The sequence below is a fragment of the Stegostoma tigrinum genome, chromosome 9, assembly GCF_030684315.1.
Source record: "Stegostoma tigrinum isolate sSteTig4 chromosome 9, sSteTig4.hap1, whole genome shotgun sequence".
Classification (NCBI taxonomy): Eukaryota; Metazoa; Chordata; class Chondrichthyes; order Orectolobiformes; family Stegostomatidae; genus Stegostoma; species Stegostoma tigrinum.
The window spans coordinates 15,977,269-16,000,759 of record NC_081362.1 but is presented as its reverse complement, the minus strand read 5'-3'; the positions used below and the strand labels follow the sequence as shown (position 1 = coordinate 16,000,759).

The window sequence follows — 23,491 nt, the reverse complement described above, 5'->3', positions numbered from 1 at the left end:
GGATCTGGTTACCCATATCCATAGCACATTTGGATCTGGTTACCGATATCCATACCACTCCAGGACCTGGTTACCCATATCCATACCACACTTGGACCTGGTTACCCATATCCATACCATATCAGGATCTGGTTACCCATATCCAAACTATACCAGGACCTGGTTACCCATATCCATACCACACCTGGACCTGGTTACCCATATCCACACCACATTTGGATTTGGTTACCCATATCCATACCACATTTGGATCTGGTCACCCACATCCATACCACATTTGAATCTGGGTACCCACATCCATACCATATCAGGACCTGGTTACCCACATACATACCACACCTGGACCTGGTTACCCATATCCATACCATATCAGGATCTGGTTACCCATATCCAAACTATACCAGGACGTGGTTACCCATATCCAAACTATACCAGGACCTGGTTACCCATATCCATACCATATCAGGATCTGGTTACCCATATCCAAACTATACCAGGACGTGGTTACCCATATCCAAACTATACCAGGACCTGGTTACCCATATCCATACCACACCAGGACCTGGTTACACATATCCACACCACACCAGGACCTGGTTACCCATATCCACACCACACCTGGACCTGGTTACCCATATCCACACCACACCAGGACCTGGTTACCCATCTGTCCGTTCCCATCTATCCCACACCTGGATCTGTCCGTTCCTATCTATCCCACACCTGGATCTGTCCATTCCTACCAACCCCTCACCTGGATATGTCCGTTCCTACCAACCCCTCACCTGGAGCTGTCCGTTCCAATCCATCCCACACCTGGATCTGTCGGTTCCCATCTATCCCACACCTGGATCTGTCCGTTCCTATCTATCCCACATCTGGATCTGTCCATTCCTACTTATCCCACACCTGGATCTGTCCGCTCCTGTCAATCCCAAACCTGGATCTGTCCGCTCCTGTCAATCCCACACCTGGGTCTGTCCGTCCCCGTCTATCCCACACCTGGATCTGTCATTCCCATCTATCCCACACATGGAACTGTCCGCTCCGATCTATCCCTCACCTGGATATGTCCATTCATACCAACCCCACACCTGGATCTGCCCGTTCCCATCTAACCTACACCTGGATCTGTCCGTTCCCATCTAACCTACACCTGGATCTGTCCATTCCCATCTATCCCACACATGGAACTGTCCGCTCGGATCAATCCCACACATGGATCTGTCCGCACCTGTCAATCCTACACATGGATCTGTCCGCTCCTGTCAATCCTACACATGGATCTGTCCGTTCCCGTCTATCCCACACCTGGATCTGTCCGTCCCCGTCTATCCCACACCTGGATCTGTCGGTTCCCATCTATCCCACACCTGGATATGTCCGTTCATACCAACCCCACACCTGGACCTGTCCGTTCCTATCAATCCCACACCTGGACCTGTCCGTTCCTACCTATCCCACACCTGGATCTGTCCGTTCCTGTCTATCCCACACCTGGATCTGTCCATTCCTGTCTATCCCACACCTGGATCTGTCCATTCCTATCTATCCCACACCTGGATCTGTCCGTCCCTATCTATCCTACACCTGGATCTGTCTGTTCCCATCTATCCTATCCCTGGAACTGTCCGTTCCTACCAACCCCAACCTGGAGCTGTCCGTTCCTACCTATCCCACACCTGGATCTGTCCGTTCCAATCTATCCCACACCTGGAGCTGTCTGTTCCCATCTAACCCACACCTGGATCTGTCCGTTCCTACCTATCCTACACCTGGCACTGTCCATTCCCATCCATCCCACACCTGGACCTGTCCGTTCCTATCTATCCCACACCTGGACCTGTCCGTTCCTATCCATCCCACACCTGGATCTGTCCGTTCCTGTCTATCCCACACCATGGATCTGTCCGTTCCTACCAACCCCTCACCTGGATATGTCCGTTCCTACCAACCCCACACCTGGATCTGTCCGTTCCCATCTATCCTACACCTGGATCTGTCTGTTCCCATCTATCCTACCCCTAGAACTGTCCGTTCCTACCAACTCCACACCTGGAACTGTCTGTTCCTATCTATCCCACACCTGGATCTGTCCGTTCCTACCTATCCTACACCTGGATCTGTCCATTCCTACCTATCCACAACCTGGATCTGTCCGTTCCTACCTATCCCACACCTGGATCTGTCCGTTCCTAACTATCCCACACCTGGATATGTCCATTCCTACCAAGCCCACACCTGGAGCTGTCCGTTGAAAGTCTATCCCACACCTGGATCTGTCGGTTCCCATCTATCCCACACCTGGATCTGTCCATTCCTGTCTAATCCACACCTGGATCTGTCCGTTCCTACCAACCCCACACCTGGATCTGTCCGTTCCTATCTATCCTACACCTGGATTTGTCTGTTCCCATCTATCCTACACCTGGATCTGTCCGTTCCCATCTATCCTATCCCTGGAACTGTCCGTTCCTACCAACCCCAACCTGGAGCTGTCCGTTCCTACCTATCCCACACCTGGATCTGTCCTTTCCTACCTATCTCACATCTGGCACTGTCCATTCTTGTCTACCCCACATCTGGATCTCTCCGTTCCTAGCTATCCCACAGCTGGATATGTCCGTTCCTATCTATCCCAAATCTGGATCTGTCCGTTCCTACCAACCCCACACCTGGATCTGTCCGTTCCCATCTATCCCATACCTGGAGCTGTCTGTTCCCATCTATCCCACACCTGGAGCTGTCCGTTCCTACCTATCCTACACCTGGCACTGTCCGTTCCTCTCAATCCTACACCTGGATCTGTCCATTCCTATGTATCCCACACCTGGATCTGTCCGTTCCTATCTATGCCACATCTGGAACTATCCGTTCCTACCTATCCTACACCTGGATCTGTCCGTTCCTACCTATCCCACACCTGGATCTGTCCGTTCCTATCTATCCCACACCTGGATCTGTCCATTCCTACCAACCCCTCACCTGGATATGTCCGTTCCTGCCAACCCCACACCTGGAGCTGTCTGTTCCTATTTATCCCACACCTGGATCTGTCTGTTCCCATCTATCCTACCCCTAGAACTGTCTGTTCCTACCAACCCCAACCTGGAGCAGTCCGTTCCTACCAACCCCACACCTGGAGCTGTCCGTTCCAATCTATCCCACACCTGGAGCTGTCTGTTCCTATCTATCCCACACCTGGATCTGTCCGTTCCCATCTAACCTACACCTGGATCTGTCCGTTCCCATCTAACCTACACCTGGATCTGTCTGTTCCTATCTATCCCACACCTGGAACTATCCGTTCCTATCTATCCCAAATCTGGATCTGTCCGTTCCTACCAACCCGTCACCTGGATATGTCCGTTCCTACCAACCCCACACCTGGAGCTGTCCGTTCCAATCTATCCCACACCTGGATCTGTCCGTTCCTACCTAAACTACACCTGGCACTGTCCGTTCCTCTCAATCCTACACCTGGAACTGTCCGTTTCTATCAATCCCACACCTGGATCTGTCCATTCCCATCTATCCCACACATGGAACTGTCCGCTCGGATCAATCCCACACATGGATCTGTCGGCTCCTGTCAATCCTACACATGGATCTGTCCGTTCCCGTCTATCTCACACCTGGATCTGTCCGTCCCCGTCTATCCCACACCTGGATCTGTCGGTTCCCATCTATCCCACACCTGGATCTGTCTGTTCCTACCTATGCCACACCTGGGTCTGTCCGTTCCTACCTATCCACAACCTGGATCTGTGCGTTCCTACCTATCCCACACCAGGAGCGGTCTGTTCCTATCTATCCCACACCTGGATCTGTCCGTTCCCATCTGTCCTACACCTGGATCTGGTCATTCCCATCCATCCCACACCTGGGCCTGACCGTTCCTATCTATCCCACACCTGGACCTGTCCGTTTCTATCCATCCCACACCTGGATCTGTCCATTCCTGACAATCCCACACCTGGATCTGCCTGTTCCTACCAACACCTCACCTGGATCTGTGCGTTCCTATCTATCCTACACCTGGATCTGTCTGTTCCCATCTATCCTACCCCTGGAACTGTCCGTTCCTACCAACCCCACACCTGGAACTGTCCGTTCCTATCAATCCCACAACTGGATCTGTCCGTTCCTACCTATCCCACACCTGGATCTGTCCGTTCCTATGTATCCCACACCTGGATCTGTCCATTCCTACCAACTCCTCCCCTGGATCTGTCCGTTCCTACCAACCCTTCACCTGGAGCTGTCGGTTCCCATCTATCCCACACCTGGATCTGTCCGTCCCTACCTATACCACACCTGGATCTGTCTGTTCCTATCTATCCCACACCTGGATCTGTCCGTTCCCATCTGTCCAACTCCTGGATCTGTCAATTCCCTTCCGTCCCACACCTGGATCTGTCCGTTCCTGTCTATCCCACACCTGGATCTGTCCATTCCTATCTATCCCACACCTGGATCTGTCCGTTCCTATCTTTCCTACACCTGGATCTGTCTGTTCCCATCTATCCTATCCCTGGAACTGTCCGTTCCTACCAACCCCAACCTGGTGCTGTCCGTTCCTACCTATCCCCCATCTGGAACTGTCCGTTCCTACCTATCCTACACCTGGATCTGTCCGTTCCTACCTATCCCACAGCTCGATATGTCCGTTCCTATCTATCCCAAATCTGGATCTGTCCGTTCCTACCAACCCCACACCTGGATCTGTCCGTTCCCATCTATCCCACACCTGGAGCTGTCCGTTCCTACCTATCCTACACCTGGCACTGTCCGTTCCTCTCAATCCTACACCTGGATCTGTCCGTTCCTATGTATCCCACACCTGGATCTGTCAGTTCCTACCTATCCCCCATCTGGAACTGTCCGTTCCTACCTATCCAACACCTGAATCTGTCCATTCCCATCCGTCCCACACCTGGACCTGTCCGTTCCTATCAATCCCACACCTGGACCTGTCCGTTCCTACCTATCCCACACCTGGAGCTGTCCGTTCCAATCTATCCCACACCTGGATCTGTCGGTTCCCATCTAACCCACACCTGGATCTGTCCATTCCTATCTATCCCACACCTGGATCTGTCCGTTCCTATCTTTCCTACACCTGGATCTGTCTGTTCCCATCTATCCTATCCCTGGAACTGTCCGTTCCTACCAACCCCAACCTGGAGCTGTCCGTTCCTACCTATTCCACACCTGGATCTGTCCTTTCCTACCTATCCCACATCTGGCACTGTCCATTCCTGTCTAGCCCACATCTGGATCTCTCCATTCCTAGCTATCCCACAGCTGGATATGTCCGTTCCTATCTATCCCAGATCTGGATCTGTCCGTTCCTACCAACCCCACACCTGGATCTGTCTGTTCCCATCTATCCCACACCTGGAGCTGTCTGTTCCCATCTATCCCACACCTAGAGCTGTCCGTTCCTATCTATCCTACACCTGGCACTGTCCGTTCCTCTCAATCCTACACCTGGATCTGTCCGTTCCTATGTATCCCACACCTGGATCTGTCCGTTCCTACCTATCCCCCATCTGGAACTGTCCGTTCCTACCTATCCTACACCTGGATCGGTCCGTTCCTACCTATTCCACACCTGGATCTGTCCGTTCCTACCTATCCCACACCTGGATCTGTCCGTTCCTATCTATCCCACACCTGGATCTGTCCATTCCTACCAACCCCTCACCTGGATATGTCCGTTCCTACCAACCTCACACTTGGAGCTATCTGTTCCTATCTATCCCACACCTGGATCTGTCTGTTCCCATCTATCCTACCCCTAGAACTGTCTGTTCCTACCAACCCCAACCTGGAGCAGTCCGTTCCTACCAACCCCACACCTGGAGCTGTCCGTTCCAATCTATCCCACACCTGGAGCTGTCTGTTCCTATCTATCCCACACCTGGATCTGTCCGTTCCCATCTAACCTACACCTGGATCTGTCCGTTCCCATCTAACCTACACCTGGATCTGTCTGTTCCTATCTATCCCACACCTGGAACTGTCCGTTCCTATCTATCCCAAATCTGGATCTGTCCGTTCCTACCAACCCGTCACCTGGATATGTCCGTTCCTAGCAACCCCACACCTGGATCTGTCCGTTCCTATCTATCTCACACCTGGAACTGTCCGTTCCTATCTATCCCAAATCTGGATCTGTCCGTTCCTACCAACCCCTCACCTGGATATGTCTGTTCCTACCAACCCCACACCTGGAGCTGTCCGTTCCTATCTATCCCACACCTGGATCTGTCCGTTCCTATCTATCCCACACCAGGAACTGTCCGTTCCTATCTATCCCAAATCTGGATCTGTCCATTCCTACCAACCCCACACCTGGATCTGTCCGTTCCAATCTATCCCACACCTGGAGCTGTGTGTTCCCATCTATCCCACACCTGGATCTGTCCGTTCCTACTTATCCTACACCTGGCACTGTCTGTTCCTCTCAATCCTACACCTGGAACTGTCCGTTTCTATCAATCCCACACCTGGATCTGTCCGTTCCTATCTATCCCACACCTGGATCTGTCCATTCCTATCTATCCCACACCTGGAGCTGTCTGTTCCTATCTATCCCACACCAGAATTTGAGCGACACACCTGCCATTCTGATCTGTATCTCACCTGGATCTGAAGTAGATGTTTCTCCAGCGTGGCCTTGCTGCCCATGGTGCTATCAATGGCCGTGATTCTGCTCTGAACCTCTCTGAGCCAGGTCCATGTGCTCTGCAGCGTTTCCTCGAAGACCTGGTGCTCCTGTAGCCCCAGCTGGCCGGCTCTCAGCTTCTCCTTCACTGTCTTGGCCAGCTGCTGGTGCCTGGCTAGCAGCTGTGAGGCAGGCCGAGTGGCCCCTCCCTCTCCGTAGCCCAGCTCGTACAGTGTCTGCGCCTTCTGGCACAAGCTGTCGAAAGTGTCCCTGTGGGAGCGAAGAGAGAAACGCGGGTGTCAGAACAACGACATCTCACATGGAGACGTTACTTCGATAGAGGGACTGATCCTGAGGTGCCGCACCAGAGAGGAGGAAATAGCTGTGGTGACAAGGCTTAGTGCAACTCATCTGCTGTTGGTCACAGGAACATCCGAGCCCAGGACAGGATCAGGAAGCCCACACTGCAGCTGTGGAGTTTATCGCTAGCCTGTCCCTCTGACTCCCTCATAACCTCCCCAAGCCCAAGGCCTCTCTCCCTCATGTTGCGGGTCCTGCTCTCTGGGACTGTGTCCCGCCTCTTCGGTGGCCTGGGCCTCGCTTTCGAGGTTCGGGATGTGCGCACCGGCTTGCTGGCTGAGGGAATGCTCTGCCAGGAATTTCCTGGCAGGGCCTCCCATCTGTCTGCTGCAACATTCCACCCCACCCAACCTCACCTCTGATGACCCTATCTGAGGACAACTGGTTCTGGAGCCCCAGCGGGCACTGCTAAGGGAGGGTGGTGACCATGATGGGGACATATTTCCAAAACGCCGGCATACTACAATCCTAAAGATAAATTAATAATCTGATGGGGCAAGGTCTCTCAGCTTGATGTGGGAACCATCCCATCTGACCCACTGCACTTTGGCAGATGTAGACCCCCCTCTCTGGCTCTGAAGCCCCCTTGGGCTCCCACTGGGCTGCCATCCCCACTGAGCTGTCCATCTCTGAATATGGCAGAGGCGTTGCCAGTGGGGAAAATTTAGGACCTTAATCACTTCCAAGGGCTGCCTGCCTCTGAACAGCGGACAGCTAATCTTCCCACTGGCTCACACCCAGAAACCTCCAACCTGGTGGGAATGCATCAGGGAGCCACCCCAAAGTGACTCCCAAAGCTATTCTCCGGGTCTCGCCCCCGAGCCTCCCAGCTCACCACTCCAGGAATGGGCAAAAAGCAGCCGTTACCTGTGTCTCTCTCCCTCTCTGCCACTAAAAGGTTTTTTTAAAACCCATCTGTTCAATCTGGCTTTAGGCCATTTTCTGCACCATTCGACCAAAGATTTTCCCATTCCGTCTCCGATGTTCTGCTGATGTGTGTCACTGTCAGTTCAGAATGAAAGCTTCCCCTGCTTTAGGCTCACGGCACAGAATTATAAATCGATACTTGTGATGAACTTAAATCTACAGGTATGGGAACAAGAAGGGACCAAACACTTCCAGTGTTCACCCATTAATTGTTTATCCATTAATTTACCAAACACATTACTATCTCCACAGTGAAGGACAGTGGGTCTATAAGACTAATTAAGTTCACTTGTAGGAATCAATCTTCCCTTAACAGCACCATTACAGAGGGCAGTTTAGAGTCCTCATTGCTGTGGGTTGGGATCATATATCAGACCAGATCAGTTAAAGAGAACTTCCCTGTCTTACGGGCATCAGTGAACTGGTTCGGTTTTTAAGACAATCTGGTCACGAAAGGATATCTTCTTAATTCTGGAATTTTACGGAGTTTGGATTTCACCGTTTGCCATGGGGAGACCCCAAACCACACCCCAGAGCATTACACTGGCCTCCTGGTTAATTCATCCAGTGGCATTACCGCCAAACCATTGCCTCTCCACTCTGAGTACACAAAGGTAAAATGCCAGAAAAATGGTGGCTCCTCTGTGCTGGGGTCAGGCTGTGAGCAAACCATTCTGGCCAACCACCATACAATCCCCACATTGTGGAAGCAGGCCATTTGGCCCACCAAGTCTAGAACGACCCTCCAAAGAGCATCCCACCAGCCCCTACCCTATCCCTGTAACCTTGCGTTTCCCATTGCTAATCCACACAGCCTGCACATCTCTGGACACTATGAGCAATTTACCATGGCCAATCCACCTAGCCTGCACATCTTTGGACTGTGGGAGCAAACCGGAGCAGCCGGAGGGGACCCACGCAGACACGGGGAGAATGTGCAAACTCCACAGAGACAGTCACCTGAGGCTGGAATCGAACCTGGGTCCCTGGTGCTACGAGGCAGCAGTGCTAACCACAGAGAGCTGCCACGCCACCATAATTAGGGAATGCACAATGGCATTTCGTATTTTGGAAGAAGGCAATTCACTTGTTGACCTAATGCCGCTATCTTAATTGAATAACTCTTTCAAAGAGCCAGTACAGGTTTAATGGAACCTCCTTCTGCATTGTATGATTCCCCAAAGTCACCAGGCTCACTGGAATGTTAGACATTTTAAACCAGAAAATAAAGTAGCAAGAATGGGCACAATCTGGGGGAGGACTGAAAAAAAATACAGGACCAACAACCAGCCTGCAAGCCCCAGATGCCATCAAAGCCTGTTTAATTTTCATTCACGGGCAGTGAAGTTGGTCTTTTCACCTGAAGTTTGATGATAATTTTTCTGGCTTATGTTCAAGTTCATAGCTGTGCCAAAATAACAAGGTGTCATTATCTGGGACCCCACAGTTAGCTGGATTACTGGGCTCACATGCGATATACTGTGAACCTTCATGTCCTGAATGCCTTACAACAGGAAAGAGATCTGTGTTCAGCACCAGAGACAGCCACTGTGGCTGCAGGTATCTTCACACTTGAGTGGATGACCATGATGTCTCTTGTCATGTCTCTTGACTCTCCACAGAAACTTTGCTGCATTGCACTAACTGAAAAAACCCCAAAAAACTGTGTGTACAAGAAATCAGACACAAAAACTGAAATCTCTGGGAAAACTCAGCAGGTCTGGCAGCATCTGTGAACAGAAAATCAGAACTAAAGTCTCACATCCACTGACCCTTCCTCAGAACACCTGACGTTTACCCAGCAGTTTCTGTTTCTGTTGCTGATTGTTTTTTTTAAAACACGTCACATCTAGTCAACACAAAAAAACAGCAAGAACTACAGAGGCTGGAAATTAGCAGCAAAAACAGAAGTTGCTGGAAAAGATCGGCAGGTCTGGTAGCACCTGTGGAGAGAAAGCAGAGCTAACATTTTTAATAACCACACCCCAAACTGATCCAATACCACCCCCTCCAAACTGACCCAATACCTCCTTTTCCAAATCCGCCTCAGGGAATAGCATTCAATGTTGCACTGTGCATTCTACAATATTAAAGAGATAACGAACATTTGATCCTCTCACTTGTCACACTGTCCAAGTTGCCTACCTGCGTCCTTGAATCTCCTCGTAGAAATCTTCCATCCTCTCCACCTCCACCTGCATCACAGGGATGTTCTTTGTGTTCTCTCCAATGGACTCTGTGGCCACTCGGCCTTCTGCCTGCTGCAGCCATAAGCTCAGCTTCTTGTGAAGGATCTCGAAGCTGCCATCAACATCATCGGGACACGAGGCAATGAATGGCAAGCAAAGAACAACGCAGAGTATGTACACAAGTGACTAAGCAAGAAATACTGATCAATATCCCCACTCTGTACATTTCCCCACAGTCATGTGCTCCAGCAGATTTCCCCACTGTCTGTGAACCTCTCTCATTGGGTTCTGTACTCCCATAAAGAAATTAAAAACTTAACATTCATGCATCACCTATTGTGATTTTTTTTAATGAACCTATTCAGAGTCACCTCTCGAGCAGGCAGGACCTGAACCCAGGTCTTTTGCCCTACAGGTAGGGACGCTGCCACTGGGCCTCAAGAACCCAATAGCTTCATGAGCATCTTTGCTGAGAAAACTTAATGAACTGCTGCGGTCGGATTTCAATCACTGGCTCCCTGCTTTTAGCCCAGGCCAGCGACTGCTCCCGCGACACCACCTCCTCCCTCTCCAATGATCTTAGCCTGCTCCAAATCCCTTTCGTACTGTTGTGACTATTGCAATGTCAGGAAATGAACTAGCCAATGCGTAAGCAGCATTGTCGCACCAACAGCAGCGAGTTAATGGTCAGATAGTCGCTTTTCAGAGGGTGGGCTGAGGGATAAATAGAAGAACTCCACTTCTGATAGTGCCTAAGGATGCTAAGGGGACAGAATGGTCCCCAAATACACGACTCATCGGAAACATGGCATCTCTGACAAAGCAGCACTGCAGCCCTGTACTCAACGGGATTATGTATTCAAACCTCTGGATGGCATGGGCGCTTGAACCAAGAGCCTTCTGGACTTAGCAGCCCAGCTCTTGCCTTACATGGCCTTTATACCCAGCCACATGCATTGCTTACACTTACCTGGTCAGCTCTTCTGCACAGTCTGCCAAAGTTTTCTTGTTCCGTTCGCACTGATTCAGGAAGCTCTGCCATTCCTCTTGGCTGTTTGCCAGCTGCTGCTGAACCTGCGAGGCACGAGCTTTGGGCAAATGTGGCACCAGTTTGTTTCCTTTGGCCACTGCAACATCCAGCTTGCTCTGCCCTACGCTCGCCCTAGTCAGAAATTCCTGTAGGGGACAACAAAATACAGACGAGACCAACCCAAGAGTAAAACGCGCTCTGACAGAGCTCACAAACGTAGCTGATAAAAATAGGTGACTGATGCCTCGATTTTACCCTGGCCCCAACACCCCTCTGTCAACCTGCCCGTGTGTGTGTGCGTATGTGTCTGTGTCTGTGTCTGTGTATATGTGCGTGTGTTTGTGTATGTGTGTTCACTGGGGCGGGGAGGGGGGAGGATTGCAGTCTATAAAATTCCAGCCAATGGGCTAAGTGAACGAGATTTATATTTCCCCGACAGGAAGAAGGCTCAAAAGTTGAAGGCAGCCACTTTTGGTGCGATACATAAAGTTTAGAACTCTTTCCGTCTAGCCTCCATTACCACCTACTTTGTATCTAATGATAAGATGAGGTAGCTAAGGCACAGATCTGGTTTAACTCCCACTGAGATCAAGTCTAAGTGGAAACTGCAGCCAGAACAGTGAAGCGACAGACACTGCAAGGTGGAAGGGATCCTTCCCTCAGTGTTGGCTGGGAGGAAGTGTCCAGCAGCAAAAACCCATCCAGCCCCTCCCAAAGGGCATCAGAATCCTCTCTCGAAATCCCTCCCTAAGGGTGTTATGGGTCCACCGAGGGCATGTGGACTGCAGCAATTTAAGAAGGCACCTACGACAATGAGGGACAGGCAATAAATGCTGACCCGGCCAGTGATGCCCGTATCCAACAGGTGGATAAGAAAAATGTTAGAATCAAAGTTGGAAGTAAGAACAGACAGGGATAGCACCATTACCTCGAGCTGAACATGCACTTGGTGGAATGAATATTCAATCATAACCTCAGGATTACATGACAGACAAGACTCACTGTTTCAATCTTCCATCCGGCACATTAATAAATAACTTCATTGAAATTATGGCTTATATAAACACTCCAGGGTGCCAGTCAGTACACTGGAGGCTCACACACCTCGAGTTTCTGCAGTTTCTCCTCAATGATATGTGCATCCCCTGAATGGTCACCACATTCCTTCACTGAGGTCCTTGCATCACACAGCCACTGCTCAAACTCCTGCAAAAATCCTGCAGATACAAATGAATAAGCAGATTCCTGTCACATATTCCGTCAATACTGTTCAGCCAAACTGGCTAGGTACAGCGGTATCAATTACAGTAAGAGATTCACATTGTAATTTGTAGCAGAAAACACTTCAGCATCCAAAACCCACTATGTAATATGGAAAGGAACAAATAATAACTGAGGAAGAGGAACAAACAGTAACACTGGGGGAGAGGAATAAACAGTAACACTGAGGGTGAGTAACAAAACATTACACTGTGGCTGAGTAATAAAAGGGGAGAGTAACAAACAGAAAAACTGAGAGCAACAATAAGTAACACTGAGAGGCAGTAACAAAAAGTAACACTGGAGTGAGTAACACTGCGGGAGAGTGTAACAAGTCAAAAGGCATTGTCATCAAATCCAACTCTGCAGTATTGAGGGAATGCTGCATTGTCCAAGGTGCTGAACTTTCATCTGAGACATTATTCCATGGTCATGCCTAACCATTCAAGTGGGGACTAAAGATCAGAGGGCATTACTTAAAGAATTACACAGCAGCTTTTCCTTATGCCCAGATCCTGCAATCAACATTACCAAAAATAACAAATCTGATCATTATCACATTGCTCTCAATGTGAGTCTACAGTATGTAAATTGGCTGCTATAATTCCTACCCCACAGGAGTAAGCACACTTCAAATGCGTTCGGCTTTGCACGTCCTAGTGTAAGGACTCAAAACCATAGAGGTTTATAGCATAGAAGGAGGCCATTCATGCCATAGTGTTAATGCCAGCTCCTTGCTAAAGCAAACCCAGACTAATCCTTGTGTCCCATCCTTTCTGCACTGAACAAAGTGTTTTGGATGGGAAATGCATTGAATTTCATGAAGAGCTTTTATAATAGCTGCATATCATGGGCAATTCTTTCAACAGAACTGTCAGTGAACAAGATTAATTAACCATGAATATGGCTCTGCAATGATCTGATTGGCTCATGTTCTCAAACCTGAATGGGTGACATTGGCAAAAGAAAGATATTGCAATTGGATTGGTCAAAATTTCACTTTCTGAATATCACTTATTGAGTACTGCAGGTTCCTTCTGGTGCTTTCAACAAAGATTACAGAAAGACCAATTAGGACTTGGACCTGGTACAATCAGGAACAAGAATGTATGAAAGACTGGTGGCGGCTGATTCAATACTGGCTTTCTAAAGGGAGTTGGTTTTTTTTAATAGAAGGAATAAAATGCAAAGCAGTAGGGACAAAAGTAGGGGAGGGCAACTGGGAAGACAGCTCCATCAAAGAACCAACACAGGAGTTGGCGTAACTGGGCAACACGGTGTCTCAGTGGTTAACCCTTCTGCTACACAGCGCCCGGAACCAGGTTCAATTCCACCACTGAGTGACTGTCTGTGCGGAGTTTGCACCTTCTTGCTGTGTCTGCGTGGGTTTCCTCCAGCTGCTCCAGTGTCCTCCCACAGTCCAAAGACATGCAGGCTAGCTGAATTGGCCATGCTAAATTGCCCGTAGTGTTCAGGGATGTGTAGATTAAGTGGGTTTTGGGGCAATGGGTCTGGGTGGGATGCTTTGAGGCTCGGTGTGGACTTGTTGGGCCGAAGGGCCTGTTTCCACAGTGCAGGGATTCTATGATTTAACTCCACACAGGCCAGTATCCCGTTATCAAGTCTCGCTTTATTTACACGTGGAGTGTCCTTGACACTGGTCTTGCTCCCTCAGAGTCAACTCTCAGAGTGAACAGAACGCCTGACACGCCTGTTTTTATCTGCCAGCCAGGGCTCCCTGATTAGACCAGTTTAACAGCCCCAATCAGGGAACTCATATTCCATGAGGTCCACCTGGCTGACTACATTCCAATCACTACATCTCTCCCTGTCTACGTCCAGGGGCGTAGGCCTGTTCTTTCCCTTGTAGCCTCTCCTTTTTGGCAGTGGGTCCAGATCCTCCAATCCAGCTTCGGATAAGGGCAGCGCGTACCAGACCATATCTTACCTCTTGCACCTGGAGCCTTTCAGAAGAAATTCATCCTCTTCATTAGCCAGTAAATGCATGGAGGCTGCAACATTCGCTGTGTCCATCTCAAACTCTGAAGTTTCTTCGCCGCTAGGCAGAAGGGGAGTTCCAACAGCCTTTCTGACTGCACTGGGGTCCGAGTAGGTTTTGTTCCTGCTCTTTTACAAGTTTGTAGCTTTCATGCTTGTTCAGGACGGCCTCACCTCCCAGTTCCACTCCCCTGCTTTTACATATCCTGGACCCTGACCTCATTGCAACTGTGTCTCTTACCCACACAGGGCCATTCCTGTGGTTCCCACACCAAGGTGCGTCCCCTGCATTTCACCACCGCTACCAACCCCACCCACAACCCCCCCCCAATGACTCCCCCACCCCACACCCCACACAGGTCAAGAAGGATCAAATTTAACTTGGTGTGGAGCCTCTTCTCCATTAGCAACTGTGCTGGAGCTGTGCTCGTAGTTGCATGAGGAGTGGTCCTATAATCAAATAGGAACTGGGACAGTGTGGCATCGAGTGAAGTTGCAGGCTGTTTCTTTAAGCCTGCCTTCAATGTTTGGACTGATCTTTTTGCCCGCCCATTGGAAAATGGATGGTATGGAGCAGTCCTTATATGCTAAATGCCACTTGACTTGAGAAAACCTTCAAATTCCCTGCTGGTAAATGATGGCCCGTTGTCTACGACCATTGCTTCCAGTAGCCCACGTGTTGCCAAAGATGCTCACAGGTTTCCCGTCACCATCCCCATGTTTGACAAATAATCTCTGTGCACTTTGAATGGACATCCACAATGACCATGAAAGGACCTGCACAGTCAATGTGTAACTGAGTCCAGGGTTTACCCGGCCATTCTCATGAATGTGGGGGAGCTGTTGGGTTTTTTTTAATCCTTGTTGGCACTCTGGGCACTGCCCCACCAAGGTGGCTATGTCTGTCTCCAGTCCTGGCCACAGACATAACTTCTTGCCAACCCCTGGATTGGGTTGACCCCTGAATTACCCTGGTGGGGGTCAGCCAGTAGCTGATGGTGACCATTGCTCGGGACAATCACTCTCGCTCCCCATAACAAAATACCACCCTCTAGTGTGATCTGGTCTCACTGGGGTCTAGAAAAATTTCAATTCTGGTTAGTGATGGCCTTTGTGGCTCCCCCAACACCACCGGGCTGTCTCAGTTCTGCCAAGACAGGATCTTTTGCATCCACAGTTTGATTTAGCAGTGGTGACTAGAAGGGGGCCCAGAAAGTTTAAAACCATCACTGCCTCTTCCAGGGGCAGCAGATCCAGTGGTGTGTCTGCCAGCGGGAGACAGCCCAAGGCATCCGCATTTGCCACTCGACCTCCTGGACAGTATTCCGACTTGTAACTGTACGCAGTTAGATTCAGAGCCCACCGCTGTACTCGACCCAAAGCTATGGACAGCACTGTGTCTTCTTCAAGTAGCCCTACCAGGGGTTTGTGGTCTGTTACTATTAGAAATTTACGTCCATCAAGATACTGGTGGAACTTCCTCACACCAAAGACAGCCACCAAACCTTCCTTCTCTAGCGAAGCGTATTTGCGCTCTGCATCAGCCGAAGTCTATGAAGCATATGCCATCAGGCATTCCTCTCCATTGGGCTATCTGTGAGCCAACACTATCCCAATACATTACAGGGAGGCTTCGCATGGCAGCATCACCTCTCACTTGGCATCACAGTAGGCCAACACTTTAGACTATGATACTGTTTCTTCACTTCTCTAAACGCTACTTCTTGGCTACGAGACCATTCCGAAGACTGACCCTTTTTCAGCCGCAGGTGTAAGGGTGCCAGGACGGAGGCCATGTTACTTATGAACTTTCTGTAATAATTCACTGACCAAAGTAAAGAATAAGCTTTGGTACAGATGTGGGAGCTGGGCATCTTTGATCACCGACACCTTACCTTGAAATGGGGGTAACCCAGTTTTGTCAACTCTGTATCCCACTCTCATCACCACTGAAATAACTCCACAGAGGCTGGTATCCCATCACCAAGTCACCCTTTATTTACACAAGCATAATACTTGACACTGGTCCAGCTCCCTCAGAGTCAGAATGAACAGAGCCTCTGACACTCCTGTTTATTTCTGTCAGCCTGGACTCCCTGATTGGACCAGGTTAACAGCAGCAATCAGGGAGCCCATATTCTATAACATCCACCTGGCTGACCTCATTCCAATCACTGCAGGGCTGATTGATGAAATGGCCACCTTCTGGGCTGAATCACCCTCTACGGTTCTATCGCTTGAAGGGAAATCTTGAGAAATTGATGAGGAGTAAAGGAATCGGACCCCTAGAGAGGGTGAAGTGAATAAGGGTAAGCACCAGCAGAGACCAGTTGGGCCAAGTGGCCAATTCTGTGCCACATGTTCCGCGTAATGGAGATTTCTGCTCACCACTGAATTGCTCTTCCAGTGCATCCTGGAGCCTGGCTTGTGTTTTGGAGGAGAGCTGGTTGACACTTTCGTACTGTTTGATCAGCTCGGTGAGTGTGCCGCCCAAGCCCTCCAGCCCTGTCGAGTGGTATTTGCGGTAAAAACTGTTCAGGTTCTCTCGGGCCGTATCGATGCTGCTCTGCTGGTTAACCAGCTCCAGGTCCAGTTCCTGAAACAAGCGAACAAGATCATCGGCTTGAGAGTGTCTGGAATGCGACTACGCTGCCCCCGCCCCCCCTCCCCGACCACCTCCTAATCTCCACTGTACCTTCACTCTCCTCAGCTCCTCAGTATCGCGGCCCTCAGCACAGGCCGACAGCGATCGCTCCACCATGTGTAACCAGTCACTGAGGTTCTCGATGTACTTCTCCATCTGGCTCCTCTGGGTATTAAAATCTTTCAGTGTCTCTCTGGCTGCCTCAGACACCTCCTGAGCATGCTCCAGCTTCTTGCGTGATTCCGCTTCCACGGCCTGTGGGTATAGGATGGTGATTAACTGGAATCTTCAGGAAAACATAGCAACAAAAGGAATGGAGAGCCTTTCCATCCCATCTCCCCTCGTTCACCCCAGTTGTTTCCACGTCCCCCAGTACTCCGGTCTCCTTTACGAGAGATCCCAGTCTTAACAGTTTCTACTGCACCCAGCATCTTTCTGGGAAAGACCGATCCAGTTACCATCTGCTTTCTGCGAGGAGGTGCTCCGACATAACAACAGCGAATGCACTTCATTGGCTGTAAAGTGCTTTGGGATGTCCCAGGTGCTACATGAATGTAGATCTTTCAGTCCCTTTCCTGTCTTCACCCCTAGGTGGTGAAACTCCCATTTTAAATCGTGCCTTTACATTTTCCTCCACCTACCCAAAAATATAACACTGCCGCTTCTATTGACCACCATTTATGGAATGTCAGTTTGAGCCAAGGGAAGGTGTAAAGATTATAGAACGTAGAACATAGAAAAGTTCAGCACAATACAGGCCCTTCGGCCCACGATGTTGTGCCATGGAATGATCCTAATCCAAAAATAACCTAACCTACGTTCCCCTCAATTCACTGCTGTCCATGTGCATGTCCAGTAGTCGCTTAAATGTCACTAATGACTCTGCTTCCACGACTACCACTGGTAAACTATTCCATGCACTCAACTCTCTGGGTGAAGAGCCTCCCTCTGACGTCTCCTCTATACCTTCCTCCTAGCACCTTAAAACTATGACCCCTCGTGGCAGTCAATCCTGCCCTGGGGAAAAGTCTCTGGCTATCGACTCTATCCATGCCTCTCAGTACCTTGTACACCTCGATCAGGTCACCCCTCTTCCTCCTTCTCTCCAGAGAGAAAGGAGAGAAAAGTCCGAGCTTATGGGTGAAGTCTTGTGGAAAATGGAAATTAAGCAATGGATTAGGCTCAGATACCCGCAGGATGTGTTAGTGACGAGACGGGACAAGGCCAGAAATGAACACATTTCAGGGTCAGTAAAGACTCTGGTAGCATCAAATATTCCACGGCACAACATCATGGGCCGAAGGGCCTGTACTGTGCTGTACTTTTCTATGTTCTATGTTCATAATCTTTTACACCTTCCCTCGGCTCAAAGTGGGAAGTGGCTAAAATGGTAAGATAATTTATCGCCAGGAAGGAGCAGGAATGCAGTGAGAGTGAGTGATGGCGGAGGGTCTGTCTGGGACAAGGACAAGAACAAGGCCTCAGACCAGTTTGAAAGATGCAGTAACAAGAGGCTTCCAGGCTACAGGATTGTGTGAGAAATGGGTTATTGACAGGAGGAGATGGTGATGGGTGATCAATGTACATTGTGGTGACCACAAATGAGAGAAGCAGAAAGCAAAAAAACACCTGAGGGGAGGTGACGGCCGAGTGGTATAATCGCTGGACAGTTAAGTCCAGACAATATTCTTGGGGAACAGGGTTCGAATCCCACCATGGCAGATGGTGGAAATTGAATTCAATAAATATCTGGAATTAAAAATCTATAGATGACCATAAACCTACTGTCGATTGTCAGGAAAAATCCATCTGGTTTACTAATGCCCCTTTAGGGAAGGAAACTGCCATCCTTACCCGGTCTGGCCTACATGTGACTCCAGACCCACAGCAATGTGGGTGACTCTCAACTGCCCTCTGGGCAATTAGAGATGAGCAGTAAATGCTGCCTAGCCAGCGACAGCCTCATCCCATGAACAAATAAAAGGGAAAAAAGATTGTGTGTTTGTGAAGGGAGCTCTATTCCACAGGCCATTGCAAACATGAAGGAAAATTAAAGTTAAACAAGGACAACACAGTATTTGGATGGAATTAAGCCCATGGTTTACACCTGGTTGAGGAAATAACTTGTGCGTTCTCTCACTACTGCTGCAGACCCTCATACAATAGCTCACCCTGCCTGGGGTCCATCCTCACCAGCGCCACCTGCTGCTAGAGCTTCCATTACAGCTGCTTGAACCAAATCTTTTGCTGTCAGAGACGCTGAGAGCTGTGAATAATACAATCTGAATAGAACCATGAATGTTACAGAATTACCATCTCCACATGAAGCTGGACCCAGTAAACACACCAAACAGCTTTCAAATTTCTCCTTGATTGCTCAGTGCAATGAGCCAAGGCAAGGAAACTTAAGATTCAGCAATGCAGGACCAGCAGTGCAGTTCGTTCAGAGAACACAGGCAAAATTAGGAGGGAACACGCATGGAAAGCTTTTGTTTACCTGCAGTACAGCTGGTGGCTCCTGACATTTAGATAGCTCTGTCAGCTCGCAGACTTTAGAATGCAGGGTCTTGAGTTTTTCCCCTTTAGCTTTGATATCAGACTGCAAGTAAATAACAAAATGAGAGCATCAGTGGATGAATGGTCACATCAGGTCAACAGAAAATTCAATGTAGTTTGAGTTGAAATGTTCTTTAAAGGATACTAAACAGAAGAAGGAAAATGGAGTTGAATTAATGGGTTTTAAGGAGGGCTGAGTTTAGGGAGATGCAAACTCAGTTCAAAGCTGCTCATATGACACAGGCAGAAGGAAACTGTTCACATTTCAGTCTGAATCAACACTGCCAATCATCTCAAGGGGCACACAGCCGTGATTTATTAGGGAATTTAAACGCGGGTCTTACAGATCAGCGAAGGCTGATTCCAATCTATCCACGAGTCATATGGGACAAACAGTAATAGCGTGAAGAAGAAAACTTGGAGATGTAATGACAGAACTTAAGAGGGACAACCAAATGTCTGAGAACGTATTTCCTCTTGTTGAAAGCCAGCTGCCATAAACATTAAACAGTCATTAATAAATCCAAAGAGGAAAACAGGAGACTCTACTAAGTGACAGCTGAGAATATGGAACTTGCTACCACACGGAACGGGGGGGCACGGTGGCTCACTGGTTAGGACTGCTGCCTCACAGCGCCAGGGACCTGCGTTCGATGCCAGCCTTAGTTGTCCGTGCGGAGTTTTTACATTCTCCCTGCATCTGCATGGGCTTCCTCTGAGTGCTCCAGTTTCCTCCCATGGTCCAAACCTGTGTGGGTTAGGTGGACTGGCCGTGCCAAATTGCTCATAGTGTCCATAGGGATATGCAGGCTAGGTGTGTTAGCCATGGGAAATACTGGGTTACAGGGATAGGGTAAGGGAGTGGGTCTGGGTAGGATGATATTTGGAGGATTGGTGCAGACTCGATGGGCCAAATGACCTGCTTCCACACTGTAGGGATTCTATGAGTAGATAAAGTGAACAAAGAAGAAAGCAAGAACGGGATGTGCTAATGAGATTTGATGAAGTAGGATGTGAGGGAGCTCCTGTCGAACCTAAAGACTAGCATGGAGTTGTTGGCCCAAATGGCCTGTATTTGCATTGTGAAATTCTATGTCATTCCAAAACAGTTTCATTACTGTGGGCAGGGAAAGGGCTAAAGGTCCTGCCAGCAATAACAGTTCCTATCAAAGTCCTGGAGTTTGGGTGTTATAAAGCAGGCTGTGTGATATTCTGAGCAGAAAACAAGCTCAACTCAACTGTATGCTAAAGGCACTTCAAGGGTTTTGATAGGTCCTGACCTATCTTAAACTTTTGTCACTGTCAAAGGGGTCCCGATGACAAAGATAGCACATCTCTGATTCAGAAGGATAGTTCCTTTGGGCTGCAAGTTAAAGTCTAGGACCACATGTGGATCTCAATTGCCAAAAGAGTATGCATAGAGCACATAACAGCCAATGGCAGGTGAAGTGAAGGACAGTTAAGTCATCATTTTTGTTTTGTGTACTGGCCTCATGACAGAAGGAGCCACCTGGCAGACCAACTCCCAGTCATATTCTAAATCTTAAACACAGATATTAGAAGGTATCACCTTCACTTCTCAGTTTAAGGGGGCATTTGTTATGGGGTCTTCATCAGCTTGGGTTCCTGTTCCCCTTGGCACTAACCTGGAAGTCCAGCAGTCTCCCTTCCATTCTCTGGCTGTCACTCAAGTTGCCCACCATTTCATTGAGTTCAGAGACAGAACTTTTGGACCAAGTGTCAATCTCGTCGCTGGTGTTGAGCACATCCTCCCACAGAGCAAGACTCTTACTTAGCCTCTCAATGTTGTTGTCGAGTCGCTCAGAAACCTGTTGGTGGAGAAGGTGTGCACACAGTCATTAATGAAAACAGCGACTCCAAACACAGAGGAGTCTTCCAGCTCAATCGTCTTCTCATACGCACAATCTAACCAGCTGAGAAGCTACAGAACAAACTGCAGGTGTCTCAAAGATAACACAGTGTGGAGCTGGAGAAACACAGCAGGTCAGGTGGCATCAAAGGAGCAGGAAAGTTGATGTTTCGGGTCGGGTACCATCTGTTATCTCTGACTCCAGCCCCAGCAGTTCTTACTATCTCTGTGAGTCTCTCAATATCGGTTTGATAGCATGCAGTTTTCCAGAAGTTCAGAGAACTTCGGGCAAGCACAAAAAGAATCTCACTATGTCATTTCAGCACCATCTCCTTTGTCCCTGTGCAATATTAACTGGTGGGATGATATGTGCCTTTAAGAGGGATATGTTCTGCCTGTTTCTCTTGAAGAAAGATGTTGTACACCTGGTGCTGAGGTGTCTGCTCCAGGTAGAGCAGAGTAAATAGCTTTGTGGTTTTTAACATAGACAAAATAAGCATGAGTGAGTGGAGTCAGGCTCACACAGACTCAGGAATTTAGATTTTGCTTCAGCTGTCGAAGTTGGGGTTCTGGGGTTGAAGCTGTTGGATACAGCTCTCTCTCTGCTACTGCAACAAGCTTGAGTTCTCTCTCTGCTGCTACATTGATTCTGTCAGTATTCCCTCTCCTGGACTGGAGAAGGTAGCAAGTGAGGGAAATCAACTTGGCTGAATTTTCCTTTGCCAAGAGTGTGTTTATAGGATGTTGTTATAGTGGGGGTCTCAGGTTCAGGACACCCCATTCCATCTACACTCTTGAGCAGCCCAGTGGCTGAGGGAGCAGTGCGAAACCTTCTGGCCACAAAGGTTCCGTATCCTTTCCATTCAAAAGGAACACTGAAGGGCCCCAAAACAACATTATCATGGATTGTGCTTACATCTAGCCACTGGTCCAGGACACTGTCCAGATCTTGTTTGAAAGGCATGGGATCACAGCCATGAATCTTCTTCAATTCACCCAACAGTTGCTTGGCTTTCGAGGTGAATTCATCAAGTTGTTCCTGAGTTCCGTTTAACTCAGACTTCACCACTTCATGCTGGACAACAGAGAGCAAGAGAGAGAATCAGAGAGACAGGCACTTGATTCCGAACAATACCTTCCCGGGGATTCTCCATTGCAAGATCGGAAGGGTGTCCACAGCTACAGAACAAACATGGAGCATGGCGAAAGTTCAAGGTTCAAGCCATGACCAATGCTCGCAACATATTGCAGGGTTATTTCCAATAATCTTGAGTGAGCATGGAGTGGAGCAGCTGAAATTGTGTTAGTCGGGTAAATGCATCATCAAATACTAACAAAATAATTTACAAAATGCAGAACTTTGTAAGCTCCTCAGTGCAAACATGTGTCACTCGCACTTATGTTCCAACTTTTTGAAATATCCACATCATCATCCATCATGACAAGCTGAGTCAAGGCTTCACTCATAGCTCATTTTATTCTCATTTAATCAATGCATTATCCCCATAAACAGTCTATGGTAGCAGCGTAGAATGGGAAGGGGGACAGTTTGTTGTAGTGGAGCTCCCCAGGGGCCAGTACTGGGATCCATGCATTTCCTGATTTATATAAATTATCTCGCTCTGAGTGTGCAGGGGATAATTTCAATGTTTCCGCAGATGACACAGAACTTGGGAGACTGGGAGACTGTGAGGGGGACAACACAGACTTTCAAAAAGGACAACGTCACTTTGGTGAAGAGGGCAGATAGGTAGCAGGTGAAGTTTAAAACAGAGAAGTGTGGGGTGATACACTGTGGTATAAAGAACATGGAGGGACAGTATAAAATATAAGGTACTATTCTAATGCAGGCTGTACTTGTATAGTAATCACTAAAGGTGGCAGAACAGATGGAGAAAGCTCTTCATAAAGCATACAGAATTCTCAGCTTCATAAATAGTGGCATAGAGCACAGAAGCAAGGAGGTGATGGTGAACCTGTATGA

The 23,491-nt window shown here is 48.8% G+C and overlaps 1 protein-coding gene across 10 annotated transcripts in view; it reads right to left on the bottom strand.

The window, feature by feature from the left end:
* Positions 1-23,491, bottom strand: part of syne1b (spectrin repeat containing, nuclear envelope 1b) — a 504,959-nt gene that overhangs the window by 287,143 nt on the left and 194,325 nt on the right. For all 10 annotated transcript variants that reach the window (XM_059648367.1, XM_059648370.1, XM_059648364.1 and 7 more), the window contains 9 exons: positions 22,424-22,582; positions 21,284-21,466; positions 19,579-19,680; positions 17,133-17,336; positions 16,826-17,033; positions 12,284-12,396; positions 11,120-11,325; positions 10,106-10,261; positions 6,652-6,943 (listed from right to left, as the gene is read on the bottom strand). In XM_059648367.1, the coding sequence (XP_059504350.1) occupies positions 6,652-6,943; positions 10,106-10,261; positions 11,120-11,325; positions 12,284-12,396; positions 16,826-17,033; positions 17,133-17,336; positions 19,579-19,680; positions 21,284-21,466; positions 22,424-22,582 (1,623 nt within the window). The remainder of the gene's footprint in view (positions 1-6,651; positions 6,944-10,105; positions 10,262-11,119; positions 11,326-12,283; positions 12,397-16,825; positions 17,034-17,132; positions 17,337-19,578; positions 19,681-21,283; positions 21,467-22,423; positions 22,583-23,491) is intronic.